A 21,605-nucleotide genomic window follows, 5' to 3' on the forward strand; every position below is an offset into this window, starting at 1 on the left:
CCCAAAATCCCAAAAATCAAAAAAATCCCCCCAAAATTCAAGAAAATTCCCCCGAAAATTCCCCAAATCAGAGAGAATTCCCTAAAAATCCCCCCGAAAATCCTAATAATCAAAAAAATCCCTTCAAAATTGCAGAAAAAATCACTCCGAAGTTCCAAAAAATTCCAAATTCCCCAGAAATCCCCAAATTTCCCCCCTAAATCCAAGCAGAATTCCCAAAAATCCCCCCAAAATTCCAGGAGAATTTCTTAAAAACACCCCCAAAATTCCCAAAATCCGTGTAGAATTCTCCAAATCTCCAGAAAATTTCCCCAAAATTTTCCCCAAATTTCCCGGCTTTCCCCCAGAATTCTCCCAAATAAAAAAAATCCCACCCAAATTCGCCAAAATTCCTGAAAATTTCCAAAAAATCACCCAAAATTCCCAAAAAAACAGCCCTGAATCCCCCCCAAACCGCCCCTAAATCCATAAAAAGTCCCAAAAATAATCCTGGAAAATTCCGGAAAAATTCCCCAAAATCTGCCCCGAATTCAATTCCCAAAATTCCCGCAAATTCTAAAAATTCTGCCAAAAAATTCCCATAATTCGCCCCAAAACCCACCCGGAACCCCCCAAAATCTCCCCGGAGCTCCCTCAGGAATCCGGAGGTTCCTCAAGAACCCAAAATTCCCAAATTCCGCCCGAAAATTCCCAAAAAAAATCCAAAAATTCCCAAATTTCCTAGGATACAGCTGCAGCATCTCCGTGGGCGCCGCCATCTTGTTTCGCCAAAGCCCCGCCCACTTCCGGTAATTTCCCGCCGTTCTGGCTTAGTGTCTATTGTACTTCCGGTGCCGCTCTATCCCTGAGTCCTCCCAACTCGCTGCTCCCGGCGCTCCCTCGAATTTTTGGGTTTCCCTGAGGATTTTTTTACAATTTATTGAATTTTTGGGGTCCCCGAGTTGATTTTTGGGATCCCTGAGAGGATTTTCGGGTTCTTTCCGGGTTTGGGCTCATCCCGCCATTCTCTCATCATCTGTGGGGATTTTCCGGTGCCGCTCTATTCCTCTCGCTGCTACTTCCGGTGCTGCTCTATCCCCGAGTCCTCCCAACTCGCTGCTCCCGGCGCTCCCTCTTATTTTTGGGGGAATTTTGAGGATTTTTGGCTTTCCCTGTGGAATTTTTTACAATTTTTGGAATTTTTTGGGGTTCCCGCCGGGTTTGGGTCATTCCGCCATTTTTCTCCTCATCTCCGGGAACTTCCGGTGCCGCTCTCTGCCTCTCCCCGCAACTTCCGGTGCCGCTCTATCCCCGAGTCCTCCCAACTCGCTGCTCTTGGCTCTCCCGCTGATTTTTGGGGGGATTTTGGGGTTTTTTGGGTTTCCCTGTGGAATTTTTTACATTTTTGGGGTGCCCGAGTGGATTTTTGGTGTCCCCGCCTTGATTTTTGGGGTTTTTTGGGGGGTTTGGGGCCCGCGATGCTGCTGACGGTGAAGGCGCTGCAGGGCCGCGAGTGCAGCCTCCAGGTGGGGGAGGGGCTGAGGGGAAATTTCGATTTTTTGGGATTTTTTGGGAATTTTGGTGAATTTTGGGAATTTTGGGGGTTTTTTGAGGGGACTTTGGGGGATTTTTTGAGGATTTTGGGAATTTTGGGGGGGATTTGAGGGGGATTTTGAGAGAAACTGGGAATTTGGGGAGATTTTTTGGGAAAATTTGCGAATTTTTGGGGTTTTTATGAGGGGGATTTTTGGGGGATTTTAAAGGAATTTTTGATTCTTTCAGGGGGATTTTGAGGGGATTTTTTTTTAGATTTTGGGGCGATTTTGGGAAATTTTGAAGTTTTTCTGAGGAGGATTTTGGGGAGATGTTTTGGGACATTTTGAGAATTTTTGAGGATTTTTTGGGGGGGGATTTGGGGAATTTTGGGGTTTTTTCTGGGGGAGATTTTTTGCTGATTTTTGAGGAAATTTGAAGAATTTTGGGGGGAGTTTTTCAGGCTTTTCAGGGGATTTTTTTGGAGGTGATTTTTTAGATTTTAGCGGGAATTTGGGGAGAAATTTGGATTTTTTTGGGGACAATTTGGGGTAATTTGGGGATTTTTGGGGATATTTTTGTGGAGGAATTTTGGTGAATTTGGGGGAAAAATTTGGGGAATTGAAGGGGTTTTCTGATGTTTTATGGAATTTTGGGGCATTTTTTGAGGGGGATTTCGAGGAATTTTTGTGAGATTTTTTAGGATTTCTGGGGGGAACTTTTCAGGATTTTCTTGGAATATTTGTGAATATTTTTTAGGATTTTTGGAGGATTTTCAGGAGATTTTCTTGTGATTTTTTTTGTTTTTTTGGGGTTTGGGGGATTTTTTGAGGATTTTTTTTGGAATATTTTTCGGAATTTTTGGGGGGATTTTTTCGGGATATTTTAGAATAATTTTTTGAGGATCATTTTGGAATATTTTTGAGGATTTTAGGGAATCTTTTTAGGATTTTTTTTGAGATTTTGGGGGAATTTTTGACGATTTTTTGGGGATTTGGGGGAGAATTTTTGGGATTTTTTTGGGATATTTTTTAGGATTTTGGGGCATTTTGAGGATTTTTTGGAATATTTTTTGGCATATTTTTTGGAATATTTTTGAGGAATTTAGGGGAATTTTTTGGTATTTTTTTAGGATTTTTTGAGGATTTTGGGGGGAATTTGAGGATTTTTTTGGAATATTTTTTTAGGATTTTTTGGGGAATTTTAGAGGGCAATTTTTGTGGGTTTTTAAAGGATTTTGGGAAGGATTTTTTGGGATTTTTGTGAGGATTTTGGGAGGATTTTAGGGAGATTTTTTGGGGTTTTTTTCGGAATTTTTGGGGATAATTTTTGAGGATTTTTTGGGATTTTTTTTGGAATATTTTTGAGGATTTTTGGGGGGGAATTTTTGGGGATTTTTTTGGGAATTTTTGAGGATTTTTGGGGATAATTTTTGAGGATTTTTTTTTGATTTTTTGGAATACTTTTTAGTATTTTGGGGGGGAATTTTTGAGGGATTTTAGGGGTTTTTTTAGGATTTTTTAGGGAGAATTTCTGGGAATTTTTTGGGATATTTTTAAGGATTTTGGGGCATTTTGAGGATTTTTTTGGAATATTTTTTGGAATATTTTTGAGGATTTTGGGGGGAATTTTTTTGAATTTTTGTGGGATTTTTTTGAGATTTCGGATGGAACTTTTGGGCCATTTTAGGATTATTTTGGGGCGGTTTTGGTGCTGATTTTGGGGCATTTCCGCGTTTTCCAGGTGTCCCCTGAGGAGTCCGTGGGCGAGCGGCTCCGGGATTTTGGGGGGAATTTTTGGGGATTTTTCTGGAATATTTTTGCGGATTTTGGGGGGAATTTTTTTGAATTTTTGTGGGATTTTTTTGGGATTTTGGAGGGAACTTTTGGGCCATTTCAGGATTATTTTGGGGCGGTTTTGGCGCTGATTTCGGGGCATTTCCGCCTTTCCCAGGTGTCCCCCGAGGAGTCCGTGGCCGAGCGGCTCCGGATTTTGGGGGGAATTTGTGAGGGATTTTTTTGGAATATTTTTGAGGATTTTGGGGGTAATTTTTTTGAATTTTGGTGGGATTTTGGAGGGAGCTTTTGGGCCATTTCAGGATGATTTTGGGCCGTTTTTGGCGCCGTTTTTGGCGCATTTCCGCGTTTCCCAGGTGTCTCCGTGGCCGAGCGGCTCCGGGATTTTTGGGGGCAATTTATGAGGGATTTTTGGGGGATTCTTTTGGGGATTTTTTGGAGGGATTTTTGGAGGAATCTTTTTTATTTTAGGATGATTTTGGGGCGTTTTTAGCGCTGATTTTGGGGCATTTTTGGGTTTCCCGGTGTCCTCCGAGGAGTCCATGGCCGAGCGGCTCCGGGATTTTAGGGGGAATTTTGGGGATTTTTCTGGAATATTTTTGCGGATTTTTGGGGGAAGTTTTTTGGAATTTTTGTGGGATTTTTTGGGGATTTTGGAGGGAACTTTTGGGCCATTTTAGGATGATTTTGGGGTATTTTTGGTGCTGATTTTGGGGCATTTCTGCGTTTCCAGGTGTCCCCTGAGGAGTCCGTGGCCCGAGCGGCTCCGGGATTTTTGGGGGGGAATTTTTGGGGATTTTTCTGGAATATTTTTTGCGGATTTTTGGGCGGAATTTTTTTGAATTTTTGTGGGATTTTGGAGGGAACTTTTGGGCCATTTCAGGATTATTTTGGGGTGTTTTCGGCGCTGATTTTGGGGCATTTTTGGGTTTCCCAGGTGTCCCCCGAGGAGTCCGTGGCCGAGCGGCTCCGGGATTTTGGGGGGAATTTTTGGGGGATTTTTTGAGGAATTTTTTTTTTTATTTTTAGGATGATTTTGGGGCGTTTTTAGCGCTGATTTTGGGGCATTTTTGGGTTTTCCAGGTGTCCCCTGAGGAGCCCGTGGCCGAGCGGCTCCGGGATTTTTGGGGGGAATTTGTGAGGGATTTTTTTGGGATATTTTTGAGGATTTTGGGGGGAATTTTTTTGAATTTTTGTGGGATTTTTTTGGGATTTCGGATGGAACTTTTGGGCCCTTTCAGGATGATTTTGGGGTATTTTTGGTGCTGATTTTGGGGCATTTCCGCGTTTCCCAGGTGTCTCCGTGGCCGAGCGGCTCCGGGATTTTGGGGGGAATTTGTGAGGGATTTTTGGGGGATTCTTTTGGGGATTTTTGGAGGAATTTTTTTGAATTTTTAGGATGATTTTGGGGCGTTTTCGGCGCTGATTTTGGGGCGTTTTTGGGTTTCCAGGTGTCCCCCGAGGAGTCCGTGGCCGAGCGGCTCCGGGATTTTGGGGGGGAATTTGTGAGGGATTTTTTTGGAATATTTTTGTGGATTTTGGGGGGAATTTTTTTGAATTTTTGTGGGATTTTGGAGGGAACTTTTGGGCCATTTTAGGATGATTTTGGGGTATTTTTGGTGCTGATTTTGGGGCATTTCCGCGTTTCCCAGGTGTCTCCGTGGCCGAGCGGCTCCGGGATTTTGGGGGGAATTTGTGAGGGATTTTTGGGGGATTCTTTTGGGGATTTTTTTGGGGAGATTTTTCGTGGAATTTTTATTATTTTTAGGATGATTTTGGGGCGGTTTCGGCGCTGATTTTGGGGCATTTCCGCGTTCCCGGGTGTCCCCTGAGGAGTCCGTGGCCGAGCGGCTCCGGGATTTTGGGGGGAATTTTGGGGGATTTTTCTGGAATATTTTTGAGGATTTTGGGCGGAATTTTTTTGAATTTTTGTGGGATTTTGGATGGAACTTTTGGGCCATTTCAGGATGATTTTGGGTCGTTTTTGGCGCTGATTTTGGGGCATTTCCGCGTTTCCCAGGTGTCTCCGTGGCCGAGCGGCTCCGGGATTTTTGGGGGCAATTTATGAGGGATTTTTGGGGGATTCTTTTGGGGATTTTTGGAGGGATTTTTTTTTTTTTATTTTTAGGATGATTTTGGGGCGGTTTTAGCGCTGATTTTGGGGCATTTTTGGGTTTCCAGGTGTCCCCCGAGGAGTCCGTGGGCGCCCTCAAGGCTCTCGTGGCCGAGCGGCTCCAGGTGCCGGTGGAGCAGCAGCGCCTCCTGTACCGGGGCAAGGCCCTGGCGGGTAAAAATCCCAATTTTTGGGGAAATTTCGGGAATTTTTGGGAATTTTAGAGGTTTGGGGACAATTTTGGGGAGGTTTAGGGGAATTTTAGGGGATACTTGGGGGGATTTTGGGGATTATTTTGAATTTTTGAGGGGAAATTTCGGGGTTATTTTTGCATTTTTAGCGGAGGTTTGTGAGGGATCGGGGATATTTTGGGGGGATTTTTTGGGATTTTTTTTGGATTTTTAGGGAATATTTCGGGAAATTTTGGGAATTTTAGAAATTTGGGGACAATTTTGGGGAGGTTTAGGAGGATTTTTGGGATTATTTTGAATTTTTGAGGGGAAATTTTGGGGTTTTTTTGCATTTTTAGCAGAGGTTTGTGAGGGATTGGGGATTTTTGGGGGGATTTTTTGGGATTTTTAGGGAATATTTCGGGAAATTTTGGGAATTTTAGAAGATTGGGGACAATTTTGGGGAGGTTCTGGGGGATTTTGGGGATTATTTTGAATTTTTGAGGGGAAATTTCGGGGTTATTTTTGCATTTTTAGCAGAGGTTTGTGAGGGATTGGGGATTTTTTGGGGGGATTTTTAGGGAATTTTTTTTGATTTTTCGGGAAATTTCGGGAAATTTTGGGAATTTTAGAAATTTGGGGACAATTTTGGGGAGGTTTAGGGGGATTTTAGGGGATATTTGGGGGATTCTTTTGAATTTTTGAGGGAAAATTTTGGGGTTTTTTGCATTTTTAGCGGAGGTTTGTGAGGGATTGGGGATTTTTGAGGGGGATTTTTGGGATTTTTTGGGGAATTTTAGGGAATATTTCAGGAAATTTTGGGAATTTTAGAAGTTTGAGGACAATTTTGGGGGGAAATTTTGGGGATTATTTTGAATTTTTGAGGGGAAATTTCGGGGTTATTTTTGCATTTTTAGCAGAGGTTTGGGAGGGATTTGGGATTTTTGAGGGGGATTTTTTGGGATTTTTAGGGAATTTTTTTGGATTTTTAGGGAATATTTCGGGAAATTTTGGGAATTTTAGAAGTTTTGGGATAATTTTGGGGGGATTTGGGGGATTATTTTAAATTTTTGAGGGGAAATTTCGGGGTTATTTTTGCATTTTTAGCAGAGATTTGTGAGGGATTGGGAATTTTTGAGGGGGATTTTTAGGGATTTTTTGGGGATTTTTAGGGAATATTTCGGGAAAATTTGGGGAATTTGGGGAATTTTAGAAGATTGGGGACAATTTTGGGGATTATTTTGAATTTTTGAGGGGAAATTTTGGGGTTTTTTGCATTTTTAGCAGAGGTTTGGGAGGGATTTGGGATTTTTGAGGGGGATTTTTAGGGATTTTTTAGGGAATATTTCAGGAAATTTTGGGAATTTTAGAAGTTTGGGGACAATTTTGGGGAGGTTTAGGGGGATTTTGGGGATTATTTTGAATTTTTGAGGGGAAATTTTGGGGTTTTTTTGCATTTTTAGCGGAGGTTTGGGAGGGATTGGGGATTTTTGAGGGGGATTTTTCGGGAATTTTTTTGGATTTTTCGGGAAATTTTGGGAAATTTTGGGAATTTTATAAATTTGGGGACAATTTTGGGGAGGTTTAGGGGGATTTTTGGGAATTATTTTGAATTTTTATGGGGAAATTTCGGGGTTATTTTTGCATTTTTAGGGGAGGTTTGGGAGGGATTTGTGATTTTTGGGGGGATTTTTTTTTGATTTTTAGGGAATATTTCGGGAAATTTTGGGAATTTTAGAAATTTGGGGACAATTTTGGGGAGGTTTAGGGGGATTTTTGGGATTATTTTGAAATTTTGAGGGGAAATTTTGGGGTTTTTTTGCATTTTTAGTGGAGGTTTGGGAGGGATCGGGGATTTTTTGGGGGGATTTTTGGGATTTTTTTGGGATTTTTAGGGAATATTTCGGGAAATTTTGGGAATTTTAGAAATTTGGGGAGGTTTAGGGGGGATTTTGGGGATTATTTTGAATTTCTGGGGGGAATTTTTGGGGTTTTTTTGCATTTTTAGCGGAGGTTTGGGAGGGATTGGGGATTTTTGGGGGGATTTTTAGGGAATATTTCGGGAAATTTTGGGAATTTTAGAAATTTGGGGACAATTTTGGGGAGGTTCTGGGGGATTTTGGGGATTATTTTGAATTTTTGAGGGGAAATTTCGGGGTTATTTTTGCATTTTTAGCGGAGGTTTGGGAGGGATTTGGGATTTTTGGGGGGGATTTTTTGGCGTTTTTGGGGAATTTTAGAAGTTTTGGGATCATTTTGGAGATTATTTTGAATTTTTGGGAGGATTTAGGAGAGATTTTAGGGATTTTTTTGGGGTTATTTTAAGTGATTTTGGGGCTTTTTTTGCAATTATTTTGGCTTCTTTGTAGGGTTTGTTTTGGGATCTTTTTTGGGTTTTTTTAGGGTATTTTGGAGGCATTTTTTGGGTTTTGTGGGGTTACTTTTGGGGTATTTTTTGGGTTATTTTGGGGGAGGTTTTTTGTTATTTTGGGGTTCTTTTAGGGTGTTTTTGGGGGTATTTTTGGGGTTCTTTTGGTTTATTTTGGGGCAGTTTTTTGAATTTTTTGTGGACAGTTTTGGGTTATTTTTGGGGTTTTTTGCCTATTTTTGGGAGTATTTTTAGGGTATTTTGGGTTCTTTGGGATTATTTTTGGGACATTTTTTGGGCTAATTTTGGGATGGTTTGGGGGAATTTTTGAGGGCTTTTTAGGGTATTTTTTGGGTATTTTCTTGAGTTTTTTATGGTTATTTTTGGGTTATTTTGGGGGTTATTTTTGGGTTACTTCTGGGTTATTTTTAGGGTTGGTTTTGGGTTATTTTTGGGGTTCTTTTGGGTTATTTTTGGGGTGTTATGGGAGGTGACTTTGGGGTATTTTTGGGATATTTTTAGGTGATTTTTGGGATGGTTTTGGGGGTATTTTTGGTTATTTTTGGGGTGGTTTTGTGGGTATTTTGGGGAGTTTTTGGGATCTTTTGGAGTTATTTTTGGAAATATTTTGAGTTGCGTTTGGCAATATTTTCAAGTTATTTTTGGGGTTGTTTTTAAGGTATTTTGGGGGGCTTTTTTAGTTATTTTTGAGATATTTTGAGGTTATTTTGGGGAGTATTTTTGAGCTATTTTGGGGATTCTTTCAGGGTATTTTTGGGATATTTTGGGAGTATTTTTGGGATGATGTTGGGGACATTTTTGGGTTATTTTTGGGGTTCTTTTGGGGTGATTCTGGGATTTTTTGGGTTATTTTCGGGGGTATTTTTGGGTTATTTTTGGGATATTTTGGGGATGGTTTTGGGGGTATTTTTGCGTTAGTTTTGAGTTATTTTGGGGGGTTTTTTGGGTTTTTTATTATTTTGGCTTGTTTTGGGGGCATTTTTGGGTCATTTTTGTGTTCTTTTGGGGGTATTTTTGTGGTTCTTTGGGATTATTTTTGTGATGATTTGGGGTACTTGTAGGTGTATTTTTGAGGCTTTTTTTAGGGTATTTTTTTGGTATTTTTGGGGCATTTGGGGAGTTAGCTTTGGGGTATTTTCTTGAGTTTTTTAGGGTTATTTTGGGGTATTTTTAGGGTTCTTTTGGGGTGGTTTTGGGGTTATTTTTGGGGTTATTTTTGGGCTGTTTTGGGGTATTTTTGGGATTCTTTTTGTGTTATTTTGGGGCTATTTTGGGAGTATTTTTATGTTCTTTTTGGGATTGTTTGGGGGCTATTTTTTGGGTTATTTTCGGGTATTTTGCGGGTGGTTTTGAGTTATTTTTGGGGTGAGTTTAAGGATATTTTCCACGCATATCGCCCCCCAAATCCCCCTGACCTATTCCTCCCCCTCCCCCCTCAACTCCCCTCAATTAAAATCTTCATTTCTAACCCAATTAACCTTTAATTAATTAAAATTTCCCCCAGATGAGCGCCGTCTCTCCGATTACCGCATCGGGCCCTCGGCGCGCCTCAACCTCGTGCTGAAAGCGGCCCCGGCAGGGGGCGGGGCCAGGGCCGGAGGGGGCGGGGCCGAGGCGGGAGGGGGCGGGGCCGAGGCCGCCCCGGCCACGCCCCCTCCGCAGGAGGAGCCCGGGGGTCCCTTCGGGGGCCGAGCTGGGCGCGATCCTGGGGCGCCATTTTGGGGCGCAGGAGGGGATGAGGGTCCGGCAGCAGCTGGTGAAGGTGAGTGAGGGGAAAATTGGGGTTTTTGGGAAAAAATGGGATTTTGGGGTGGAAATTTGGGATTTTTTGGGTGATTTTTGGGGTCCCGGGGGTCCCTTGTGGAGCGATCCTGGGGCGCCATTTTGGGGCGCAGGAGGGGATGAGGGTGCGGCAGCAGCTGGTGAAGGTGAGTGAGGGAAAAATTGGGAATTTTGGGGAGAAATCTTGGAATTTGGGGATTTTTTGGGATTTTTTTGGGATTTTTTGGGGGGATTTAGGGGGGATTTTGGGGTCCCGGCGGTCCCTTGGGGCCCCAGCTGGGAGCGATCCTGGGGCGCAGGAGGGGCTGAGGGTGCGGCAGCAGCTGGTGAAGGTGAGTGAGGGGAAAAAATGGGATTTTTGGGGTAAAAATGGATTTTTGGGCGAAAATTTGGGATTTTTGGGTGAGTTTTGTGGATTTTGGGGCAATTTTTAGGCGGGGTTTTGGAGGGGATTTTTAGGGAGATTTTGAGGGGATTGAGGGTCCGGCAGCAGCTGGGAAAGGTGAGTGAGGGAAAAATTGGGATTTTTGGGAAAATTGGGATTTTTGGGCAAAAATTTGGGATTTTTGGGTGGAAATTTGGGATTTTGGGGCGAAAATTTGGGATTTTGGGGCGAAAATTTGGGATTTTGGGGCCCGAGTTGGGAGCGATCCAGGGGCGCCATTTTGGGGCGCAGGAGGGGCTGAGGGTCCGGCAGCAGCTGGTGAAGGTGAGATTTAGAAAAAATGGGGATTTTGGGGAAAAAATGGGATTTTTGGGCGAAAATTTGGGATTTTTGGGTGATTTTTGGGGTCCCGGGGGTCCCTTGTGGAGCGATCCTGGGGCGCCATTTCGGGGCACAGGAGGGGATGAGGGGGCGGCAGCAGCTGGTGAAGGTGAGATTTGGGAAAAAATGGGATTTTTGGGCGAAAATTTGGGATTTTTGGGCGAAAATTTGGGATTTTTGGGGATTTTGGGGCGATTTTTAGGGGTTTGGGGATTTTTGGGCAATTTTTAGGCGGGGTTTTGGAGGGGATTTTTAGGGAGATTGTGAGGGGATTGAGGGTGCGGCAGCAGCTGGGAAAGGTGAGATTTGGGGGAAAAATGGGGATTTTGGGGAAAATTTGGGATTTTGGGGGAAAATTTGGGATTTTTGGGTGGAAATTTGGGATTTTGGGGATTTTTTGGGGGGATTTTTGGCGAAGTTTGGGGAAATGTGGGGATTTTGGGCGATTATTAGGGGGAAATTCAGGTTTTTGTGGGATTTTGGGGCGATATTTTTGGGATTTTTTGGGGTTTGGTGAATTTTTGGAGGGGGAACTTGGGGATTTTGGGGAGAATTTGGGTGATTTTTGGGGCAATTTTTGGAGGGAAATTTTGGGAGGCTTTTGAGGGGAGTTTTTAGGGGATTTCTGGAGATTTTATGGGGTTTTGGAAGGGATTTTGGGGGATTTTTGGGAGTAAATTTTGGGATTTTTGGGCCATTTTTAGGGGATTTTGGGGGGCTCTGGAGGGATTTGGGACAGATTTGGGATTTTTTGGGGGTCCCTTGGGGCCTGAGCTGGGAGCAGCTGGTAAAGGTGAGTGAGGGGGAATTGGGATTTTGGGGGGAAATTTGGGATTTTTGGGCGAAAATTGGGAATTTTTGGGTGATTTTTGGGGGTTTTGGGGCGATTTTTTGGGGATTTTGTGGGATTTTTGGGGTCTGGGGGAATTTTTGGGGCGAATTTTTTGGGTGGGACTTTTGGGGGTGCCAGGGTGAATTTTGGGGGGGATTTTTGGGGTGTCCAAGTGGATTTTGGGGTCCCCTGGGTGGGTTTTTGGGGGCACTTTTTGAGGTCTTGGGAGATTTTTTGGAGGCAATTTTGGGGGGATTTTTGGGGGGATTTTGGGGTTTTTTGGGGGGATTTTTGGGGATTTTTTGGGGGGGGATTTGGGGGGATTTTTGAGGTGTCCCCGGCTGTATTTTGGGGTTCTGGGTGGGATTTTGGGGGGAATTTTTAGGGTGGGATTTTTTGGGGTTCCGGGTCAATTTTGGGGGGCATTTTTGGGGTCCCGGGGGATTTTTTGGAGGAATTTTGGGTCGGGATTTTGGGCAATTTTGGGGCGATTTTTGGGGTCCCAGGGTGGATTTTCGGAGGGATTTTTAAGGTTGGATTTTTGGGGTCCCCCAGTTGATTTTTTAAGGGATTTTTGATTTTTTAGGGGATTTTTTAGGGTGGGATTTTTGGGGTTCTGGGGGAATTTTTGGGGCGATTTTTGGGGGATTTTTGAGCGGTTTTTTCGGGTTTTTTTGAGGATTTTGGGTGGGATTTTTTGGGTCCCCCGGTTGATTTCGGGGTCCCGGATGGATTTTTGGGGTCTTTGGATGGTGCCTGAGTGGATTTTTGGAGGGAATTTTGGGGCGATTTTCAGGGGGATTTTGGGCAATTTTGGGTGGGATTTTTGGGGTTCCGGGTCAGTTTTTGGGGAATTTTGGGGTCCCCCCGGGTCGGTTTTTGGGGGGACTTTTTGGGTTCCCAGGGGGCATTTTTGGGGTCCTGTGGGGAATTTTTTGGAGGAATTTTGGGGCGATTTTGGGGGTACTTGGTCAGGATTTTTGGGGCGATTCAGCGATTTTTGAGGGGATTTTGGGATGGGAATTTTGGGGTCCCGGGGTGGATTTTCAGGGGGATTTTTGGGGTCCCCCCGTTGATTTTTGGGGTCCCGGATGGGATTTTTGGGGGGATTTTTTGGGGTTCCGGGTTATTTTTGGGGGAATTTTTGGGGTCCTGGGGGCGATTTTTGAGGCGATTTTTGAGGATTTTTAGGATGAGATTTTTGGGGTCCCCCCGTTGATTTTTGGGGTCCTGAATGGGATTTTTGGGGGATTTTTTGGGGTCCCCCGGTTGATTTTTTGGGGGAATTTGTGGGGGGTTTGGGGGGGATTTTTTGGCGTCCTGTGGTGGATTTTTGGGGGGATTTTTTGGGGTTCTGGGTTATTTTTGGGGGGAATTTTTGGGGTCCTGGAGGCGATTTTTGGGGGGATTTTTGGGGATTTTTAGGATGAGATTTTCGGGGTCCCCCTGTTGATTTTGGGGTTCTGGATGGGATTTTTGGGGGGGGATTTTTTGGGGTCCCCCGGTTGATTTTTTGGGGAATTTGTGGGGGTTTTAGGGGGGGATTTTTTGGCGTCCTGGGGTGGATTTTGGGGGGATTTTTTGGGGTTCCGGGTTGGTTTTGGGGGGAGTTTTTGGGGTCCTGGGGGCGAATTTTGAGGCGATTTTTGGGGGAATTTTTGGGGATTTTTAGGGTGGGATTTCGGGGTCCCCCGGTTGATTTTTTGGGGGACTTTTTGAGGTCCTGGGGGGATTTTTTTGGCGTGGGATTTTTGGGGTCCTGGGGTGGATTTTCAGGGAGATTTTTTGGGGTTCCGGGTTGGTTTTGGGGGGAGTTTTTGGTGTCCTGGAGGCGATTTTTGGGGGGATTTTTGAGGCGATTTTGAGGGATTTTTGAGCATTTTTAGGATGAGATTTTTGGGGTCCCCCTGTTGATTTTTGGGGTTCTGAATGGGATTTTGGGGGGGGATTTTTTGGGGTCCCCCGGTTGATTTTTTGGGGGAATTTGTGGAGGATTTTCGGGGGGATTTTTGGGGTTCCGGGTTGGTTTTGGGGGGAGTTTTTGGGGTCCTGGAGGCGATTTTTGGGGGGATTTTTGAGGATTTTTAGGATGAGATTTTTGGGGTCCCCCCGTTGATTTTTGGGGTCCCGGATGGGATTTTTGAGGGGATTTTTTGGGGTCCCCCGGTTGATTTTTTTGGGGGAATTTGTGGGGGATTTTCTGGGGGATGTTTTGGGGTTCCGGGTTGGTTTTGGGGGCATTTTTGAGGGAGTTTTTGGGGTCCTGGGGGCGATTTTTGAGGCGATTTTTTGGGGGGATTTTTGGGGATTTTTAGGGTGGGATTTCGAGGTCCCCCCGGTTGATTTCGGGGTCCCCGATTGGATTTTTTTCTCTCCCCCCTATCCAGGATTACGAGCGCGCCCTGCGCGGGCTCAGCCTGGACGAGCTCGAGCGTTTGGGGGCGCGGCTGCTGCAGGAGGGGGGCGGGGCGCCCCTCCCCCACCCTCCGGCCACGCCCCTCCCCCAGCCCCGCCCCCAGTGCGGCCCCGCCCCCACGCCCTGAGGAAACACGAAACCACGCCCCTCCCCCAGCCCCGCCCCCATGCCCTGTGGGGACGCGAAACCACGCCCCTTCCCCAAGCCCCGCCCCAAATCCTGAGGGGGTGTGAAGCCACGCCCTCCCACGGCCCTGCCCCCACGCCTTGAGGGGACGCGAAACCACGCCCCTCCCCCAGCCCCGCCCCCACTCCCTGAGGGGGCAAGAAACCACGCCCCTCCCACGGCCCCGCCCCCACGTCCTGAGGGGGCGCGAAGCCACGCCCCTCACCCAGCGCGGCCCCGCCCCCACGCCCTGAGGGAAGGAGGGGGGGCGTGAAAATCAGCGAAATTTGTACAAAAATGTCAAAATTTAGCGACAAAAAAATCCCAAATTTTATTAAAATGTTGCAAAATTGACCCAAAATTCATCCAAAAATTCCCCCAAATTCCTAAATTTAGCCCCAAAATCACGAATTTTCCTCAAAATTTACCCCAAAATCCATCCAAAAATTGCAAAGTTTACCCCAAACTGTGCTCCAAAACCAGACAAATTTACCCCCAGAAATAGAAAAAATTTACTCCAAATTAATCCAAAAGTTGCAAAATTCACCCAAAATTCAGCCCCCAAAAAATCAAAATTTTTCCCCCAAAAAATTCGAATTTACCCCAAAATATCACAAATTCACCCCAGAATTTACCCAAAAATTCCACAAATTTACCCCAAAAATATCAAAAATTTCCCCTCAAACATTAAAATTGATCCCAAAATTTGCTCCAAAATGTCCAAATTTACCCTAACATCTCAAGATTTAACCCAAAAGATTAAAATTTAGCAAAAATGTCAAAATTCAACCCAAATTTTACCCAAATTTAATCCAAAACTCCCAAAGTTTATCAAAAAATGGTGAAATTTACCAAAATTCAGCCGAAAAAATGCCCAAATTTCTCCCCAAAATTCACCCAAAGATCTCCAAATTTACTCAAAAATCCCAAAATCTATCCAAAATTCAGCCCCAAAAATCAAAATTTACCCTAAAAAAAATCGAGTTTTCTCCAAAATGCACCCACAATTCCTCAAAATCCCAAAATTTATTAAAAAAATCCAAATTTACCCATAAATTGCAAAAATTATCCAAAATTCAGCTGAAAAAGTTTCAAAATTTGCCCTAAAAAGTTGAAATTTACCCCAAAATTCATCCCCCCCAAAAATGGTTCCATTTGTGAATAAAGGAGAGCGAGGAGTGAGCGGGACTGGGGGGAACTGGGAGGGACTGGGAGTTACTGGTCTATACTGGGAGCACTGGGAGGGTCCCTGAGGGGTTACTGGGAGCACTGGGAGGTTACTGGGATGTACTGGGAGGTTACTGAGGGGTTACTGGGATGTACTGGGAGTTACTGGGATGTACTGGGAGTTATTGGGGGGTTACTGGGATGTACTGGAGTTACTGGGAGGTTACTGGGAGTTACTGGGAGTTACTGGGATGTACTGGGAGTTATTGGGAGGTAACTGGATGTACTGAGGGGTTACTGGGATGTACTGGGAGTTACTGGGAGGTTACTGGGATGTACTGGGAGTTACTGGGAGGTTACTGGGATGTACTGGGAGTTACTGGGAGTTACTGGTGGGAGTTTACTGGGATGTACTGGGAGGTTACTGGATGTACTGGGAGTTATTGGGAGTTACTGGGGGGTTACTGGGAGCACTGGGAGGTTACTGGGATGTACTGGGAGTTATTGGGAGGTTACTGGATGTACTGGGAATTACTGGGGGTTACTGGGAGGTTACTGGGATGTACTGGGATGTACTGGGGGGTTACTGGATGTACTGGGAGTTACTGGGAGTTACTGCGGGGTGTTACTGGGATGTACTGGGAGTTATTGGGAGGTTACTGGGAGCACTGGGAGGTTACTGGGGGTTACTGGGATGTACTGGGAGGTTACTGGGATGTACTGGGAGTTACTGGGAGGTTACTGGGAGTTACTGGGCCATACTGGGAGGGTCCCTGAGGGTTACTGGGAGCACTGGGAGTTACTGGGATGTACTGGGAGTTATTGGGAGGTTACTGGATGTACTGGGAATTACTGGGGGTTACTGGGAGGTTACTGGGATGTACTGGGATGTACTGGGGGTTACTGGGATGTACTGGGAGTTACTGGGAGTTACTGGGGTGTTACTGGGATGTACTGGGAGTTATTGGGAGGTTACTGGGATGTACTGGGAGGTTACTGGGATGTACTGGGAGGTTACTGGAGTTATCGGGAGGTTACTGGGAGTTACTGGGATGTACTGGGAGGTTACTGGGATGTACTGGGAGTTACTGGGATGTACTGGAGGTTACTGGGATGTACTGGGAGCACTGGGAGTTACTGGGAGTTACTGGGATGTACTGGGGGGTTACTGGGAGCACTGGGAGGTTAACTGGAGTTACTGGGATGTACTGGGAGTTATTGGGAGGTTACTGGGATGTACTGGGAGGTTACTGGGATGTACTGGGGGTTACTGAGAGTTACTGGGGGGTTACTGGGATGTACTGGGAGTTACTGGGAGGTTACTGGGATGTACTGGGAGGTTACTGGGAGCACTGGGAGTTACTGGGATGTGGGGGGTTACTGGGATGTACTGGGAGTTACTGGGAGGTTACTGGGATGTACTGGGAGGTTACTGGGAGCACTGGGAGTTACTGTGATGTACTGGGAGTTACTGGGGGGTTACTGGGATGTACTGGGAGGTTACTGGGAGCACTGGGAGTTACTGGGCGTTACTGGGAGGTTACTGGGAGGGTCCCTGAGCCGCTACTGGTCCATACTGGGAGCACTGGGAAGGTCCCTGAGCTGTTACTGGGAGCACTGGGAAGGCACTGGGAATATACTGGGAGAGACCCTGAGGGTTTACTGGGAGCACTGGGAGGTTACTGGGCAGTAACTGGGATGGCATTGGGAGCACTGGGAGAGCCCTTGAGCCGTTACTGGTCCATACTGGAGGGAACTGGGCCATACTGGGAGCACTGGGAAGTCACTGGGATATACTGGGAGAGACCCTGAGGGGTTACTGGGACCACTGGAGGGTTCTGTGGGTGTTACTGGGAGCACTGGGATATACTGGGAGAGCCTCTGAGCCATTACTGGGCCATACTGGGAGCACTGGGAGGGTCCCGGAGCCGTTACTGGGAGGTTACTGGGACATACTGGGAGGGCACTGGGAGGGAATTGAGATGCACTGGGAGGAACTGGAAGTTACTGGGCCATACTGGGAGCTCTGGGAGTTACTGGGATGTATTGGGAGTGTCCCTGAAGGCTTACTGGGAGGGAACTGGGACATACTGGGAGTGTCCCTGAAGGCTTACTGGGAGGGAACTGGGCCATACTGGGAGCTCTGGGAGCCCTCAGCCGCCATTTTGCGCTGTCCCCGCCGCAGGGGCTGACGGGAGTTGTAGTCCAGCACCCACATCCGCCTATGACGCCACAGCACCGCCCACTCCCTCTCATTATTGGCTCAAACTCTACCCCGCCCTCACTCCTGATTGGCCGCTCCCCTGATTGGCTAAACCGCACGCTGTGGGCGTGACGCGCGAGTTGATTGGTCGGTGCTGAGCGCTGCCGGGCGCTGATTGGTCGAGGGGCCGAACCCGGAAGTGCCGCGGGCGGAGCGCGGGGGCAACGGCGGCGGTGAGGGGGGAGGGGGCGGGGGGGGGGACCCCGAGAATTGGGGGGGGACTTCGGGGGTCCTGAGGGGATTTGGAGGGGAATTGGGGGATTTTGGGGGCCCTGGGGGGGAATTTGAGGGGGGTTTGGAGGCTCCTGAGGGGATTTTGGGGGGGGGTCTGAGGGGATTTTGAGGGGTTCTGGGACTTTTGGGGGGGTCTGTGGGCGTTTGGGGCGTCCCGAGGGGGGTCCTGGGGGGGATTTGGGGGGTCCTGAGGGGATTTTGGGGGGATTTGGAGGATCCTGATGGGTTCTGGGGGGTCTTGAGAGGATTTGGGGATTATTTGGGGGGTCCCGGGAGGGTTTTGGGGTGGTTTGGGGGCATTTGGGGGGTTTCTGAGGGGGATTTGGGGGATCCTGGAGGGATTTTGGGGTTCCTGAGGGGATTTAAGGGGTCCAGGGAGGGATTTGGGGGGAATTTGGGGCGGATTTGGGGGGTCTGGGGGGGTTTGAGGGGCACTTGGGGGGGTCCTGAGTGGATTTGGGGGGGATCTGAAGGGGTCCTGGGGGAATTTTGGGGGATTCTGGGGGGATTTGGGGGGGTTCTGGCACTTTTTGGAGGGGTCTGGGGGGAAATTTGGGGGGGAATTGAGGGGTCCTGGGGGAGATTTCGGGGGGGATCTGGAGGGTCCTGAGGGGATTTGGGGGTTCCTGAAGGGATTTGGGGGGGTCCAGGGAGGGTCTGGGGGAATTTGAGGGGGATTTGGGGGGGTCCTGGGGGGATTTTGGGGGAATATCGAGGAATTTTGGGGGTCCATGGGAGTGGTCTCTCCCAATAATTTTGGGGGGGGGGTCTCGGGGTCGTCCTGGTAATTTAGGGGGGGTCCTGTTGGGGGGATCCCCAATGAATTTGGGGGAGGGTCTGAAAAATTTGGGGAGGGGGGAGGAGCCTTGAGGGGATTTTGGGGGTCTCTGGGGGGGGTCCCGATAATTTGGGGGTGTCCTGGGGGGATTTGGGGGGGTCCCCATTAATTTTGGGGGGATCTGGGGGGTCCTGGGCCATTTTTGGGGGGTCCTGGGGGGGTTTTGGGGTCTCTGACCCCCCCCAATTTCATTCCAGGCCCCCCCGGAGCGGGATGAGAGTGGCCGGTATGGAGGGGGAGGGGTCTGAGCACAAAAATTCCCAAAAAATCCCCCAAAATTCCTCCCAATTTTTCCCAAATCTTCCAAAAATATTCCCAAAAAATTTCACAAAATTCCTCAAAAAAATCCCCCTAAAATTCCAAAAAAGTCTCCCAAAAATTCCCCAAGATTCCCCCAAATTTTCCCAAATCTCCCCAAAAAAATTCCCCAAAAATTTTCACAAAATTCCCCAAATTCCCCCCCAAAAAATCCCCCCAAAAATCCCCCTAAAATTCCACAAAACTCCCTCAAAATTCCTCAAGATCCCCCAAAAATTCTTCCCAAAATTTCCCAAAAAAATTCCACAAAATTTCCCCCGATTTTCCCCAAAATGCCCCAAAAATTCCCCTAAAATTGCCCCAAAAATTTCGCAAAAATCCCCCAAAATTTTCACAAAGTTCCCACAAAATTCCCCAAAAAGTTGCACAAAATTCCCCCCAATTTTTTTCAAAAATCCCCTAAAGTTTTCCCAAAATCCCCCCAAAAATTCCACCTAAAAATACCACAAAATTCCCCCAAATTTTTCCCAAAATTCCCCCCAAAAAATCCCCCTAAAATTCCACAAAACTCCCCCCAAAAATTCCCCAAGATTCCCCCCAAATTTTTCCCAAATCTCCCCAAAAAAAATTCCCAAAAATTTTCATAAAATTCCCCAAATTCCCCCAAAAAAATCCCCCAAAAATCCCCCTTAAATTCCACAAAACTCCCCCAAAAATTCCACAAAACTCTCTCAAAATTCCTTAAGATCCCCCCAAAAATTCTTCCCAAAATTTCCCCAAAAAATTCCACAAAATTTCCCCCAATTTTCCCCAAAATCCCCCAAAAATTCCCCTAAAAATGTCCCAAAAATTTCACAAAATTCCCCCCAAAAAATCCCCCCAAAATTCCTACAAAAATTCCACCTAAAAATACCACAAAATTCCCACCAAACTTCTCCAAAAATTCCTCCCCATTTTTTCCCAAAATCCCCCCAAAAGTTCCCCTAAAAATGCCACAAAATTCCCCCAAAATTCCCCCAAAAATTCACCTAAAAATGTCACAAAATTTCTCCCCAATTTTTTCCCAAAATCCTCCCAAAAATCCCCCTAAAAATTCTCCTAAAAATTCCACAAAATTTCCCCAAAATTCCCCCAAAAATTCCACAAAAAATTCCCCAATTTTTCCCAAAATTCCCCCAAAAATTCCCCCAAAATCTGCCAAAAAATCCCCCCAGAATTCCTCAAAATTTGCAAATTTTCCCCCAAATTCCCCTCAAAATCTCCTAAAAGAAACACCCAAATTTACCTTGAATCCCCTAAAATTCCCCCAAAATTTCTTCATTAAATCTCTCCCAAATTCCCAAAAATTCCCACAAAATTCCCAAAAATTTCACAAAAAACTCCCCTAAATTCCCCCAAAAACTGCTCCAAAATTCCAGCAAAATTTCCCAAATTTTTGTAATTTTGGGGGGAATTTTTGGGATTATTTTTGGGTGATTTTTTTGTAATTTTTGGGATTATTTTTAGGTGTTTTTTGGGTAGTCTTTTGGATTATTTTTGGGATATTTTGGGGAGGTTTTTGGGGGTTTTTAGGTGTTTTTTGGGTTATTTTTGGGATTATTTTTTGGGATTATTTTGAGGTGGGTTTTGGGTGTTTTCAGAATTTTTCTGGGGTGATTTTTTGGGGGATTTTATGGGATTATTTTGGGGGTGATTTTTGGGGTATTTTGGCGCATTTTTGGGATTACTTTAGGTGGTTTTTTTGGTATTTTGGGGGGTATTTCTTGGGTGATTTTTGGGTATTTTTGGGATGATGTTTGGGGTATTTTCAGGTGGTTTTTGGGATTATTTTTAGGTATTTTTGGGGTATGTTTGGTGTTATTTTTGGGGTATTTTTGGGGTATTTTTAGGTGGTTTTTGGGATTGGATTTGGGTGGTTTGAGGGAAGTTTTTTTGGTATTTTTGTGATGATTTCTGGATATTTATGGGATTATTTTGGGGGTATTTTTCGGGGTTTTTTAGGTGGTTTTTGGGGTCTTTTTGGGATTATTTTGGGGATTATTTTTAGGGTCTTTTGGGGATTATTTTTGGGGTATATTTTGGGTGGGTTTTAGCTTTTTGTTGGATTATTTTTGGGGTTTTTTTTGCTATTTTTGGGGTATTTTTCGGGTATTTTAGGCTTTTTTGGGGGGTATTTTTGAGATTACTTTTGAGATTATTTCTGGGATGTTTCCAGGGATTTTTGGGGTATTTTTGGGATTATTTTTGGGGTATTTTCGGGGTATTTTGGGGGTGTTTTTGGGGTATTTTCAGGGTATTTTTGGGATTTTTTTGGGGTATTTTCAGGGTATTTCTGCCCCTGCCCCTCCCCCAGGCCCCCTCCGCCTCCTGGCCCTGGGGGGCGTGGCCGCCCTGGCCTGGCTGGCGGTGACGTCACTGCTGGGCCCGCCCCGAGCCCCGCCCCCTTTGCTGAGGCTGCTGCGGGGTGAGTGGGGGAGGGGTTTAAAAAGGAGGAGGGGCTAAAGAGGGAGGGGCTAATGGGGGCAAAAAGGGGAGGGGCTAAAGAGGGAGGGGCAAAGGGGGAGGGGAAAAGGGGAGGGGCAAAAAGGGGAAGGGAAAAGGGGGAGGGGCAAAAAGGGGGGAGGGGAAAAGGGGGAGGGGCAAAAAGGGGGGAGGGGCTAAAATGGGAGGGGCAAAAAGGGGGAAGGGAAAAGGGGGAGGGGCAAAAAGGGAGGGGGAAAAGGGGAGGGGCTAAAAGGGGGCATGGGCAAAGGGGGAGGGGCTAAAAGGGGAGGGGCAAAAAAGGGAGGGATTAAGGGGGAGGGGTCAAAGGGTTAGGGGCAATGGGGGAGGGGCAAAAAGGAGGAGGGGAAGGGAAGGGGCAAAAAGAGGTGGGGCAAAATGGGGAGGGGCTAAAAGGGGGAG

General features: G+C 46.2%; 2 protein-coding genes across 9 annotated transcripts in view; both read left to right on the forward strand.

Moving 5' to 3' along the window:
* Positions 1–826: 826 nt before the first annotated feature.
* Positions 827–17,415, forward strand: UBL4A (ubiquitin like 4A). Of its 2 annotated transcripts, none has more exons than XM_074531116.1 (4): positions 827–1,505; positions 5,490–5,595; positions 9,485–9,742; positions 17,294–17,415. In XM_074531116.1, exons 1-4 carry the CDS (start codon positions 1,458–1,460, stop codon positions 17,413–17,415), a joined length of 534 nt encoding a protein of 177 aa, XP_074387217.1. In that variant the 5' UTR covers positions 827–1,457. The 2 variants fall into 2 exon arrangements, with proteins under 2 accessions (XP_074387217.1, XP_074387216.1); XM_074531115.1 differs by lacking the exon at positions 17,294–17,415 and adding an exon at positions 13,748–14,232.
* An 18-nt stretch (positions 17,416–17,433) lies between these two features.
* FAM3A (FAM3 metabolism regulating signaling molecule A) overlaps positions 17,434–21,605 on the forward strand; it is a 31,137-nt gene continuing 26,965 nt past the window's right edge. For all 7 annotated transcript variants that reach the window (XM_074531111.1, XM_074531109.1, XM_074531113.1 and 4 more), the window contains exons 1-3: positions 17,434–17,544; positions 18,641–18,669; positions 21,055–21,165. In XM_074531111.1, the coding sequence (XP_074387212.1) occupies positions 18,657–18,669; positions 21,055–21,165 (124 nt within the window). In that variant the 5' untranslated portion in view covers positions 17,434–17,544; positions 18,641–18,656. The remainder of the gene's footprint in view (positions 17,545–18,640; positions 18,670–21,054; positions 21,166–21,605) is intronic.

The sequence above is a fragment of the Zonotrichia albicollis genome, chromosome 34, assembly GCF_047830755.1.
Source record: "Zonotrichia albicollis isolate bZonAlb1 chromosome 34, bZonAlb1.hap1, whole genome shotgun sequence".
NCBI classification, from domain to species: Eukaryota; Metazoa; Chordata; class Aves; order Passeriformes; family Passerellidae; genus Zonotrichia; species Zonotrichia albicollis.

What these genes read in the sequence shown, in the direction of transcription:
- UBL4A (XM_074531115.1), top strand. Translation starts at nt 1,458, where the DNA reads ATGCTGCTGACGGTGAAGGCGCTGCAGGGCCGCGAGTGCAGCCTCCAG. An exon ending in GCCGCGAGTGCAGCCTCCAG is followed by an intron (nt 1,506 to 5,489) that starts GTGGGGGAGGGG and finishes TTGGGTTTCCAG; the next exon opens with GTGTCCCCCGAGGAGTCCGT. An exon ending in CCGGGGCAAGGCCCTGGCGG is followed by an intron (nt 5,596 to 9,484) that starts GTAAAAATCCCA and finishes AATTTCCCCCAG; the next exon opens with ATGAGCGCCGTCTCTCCGAT.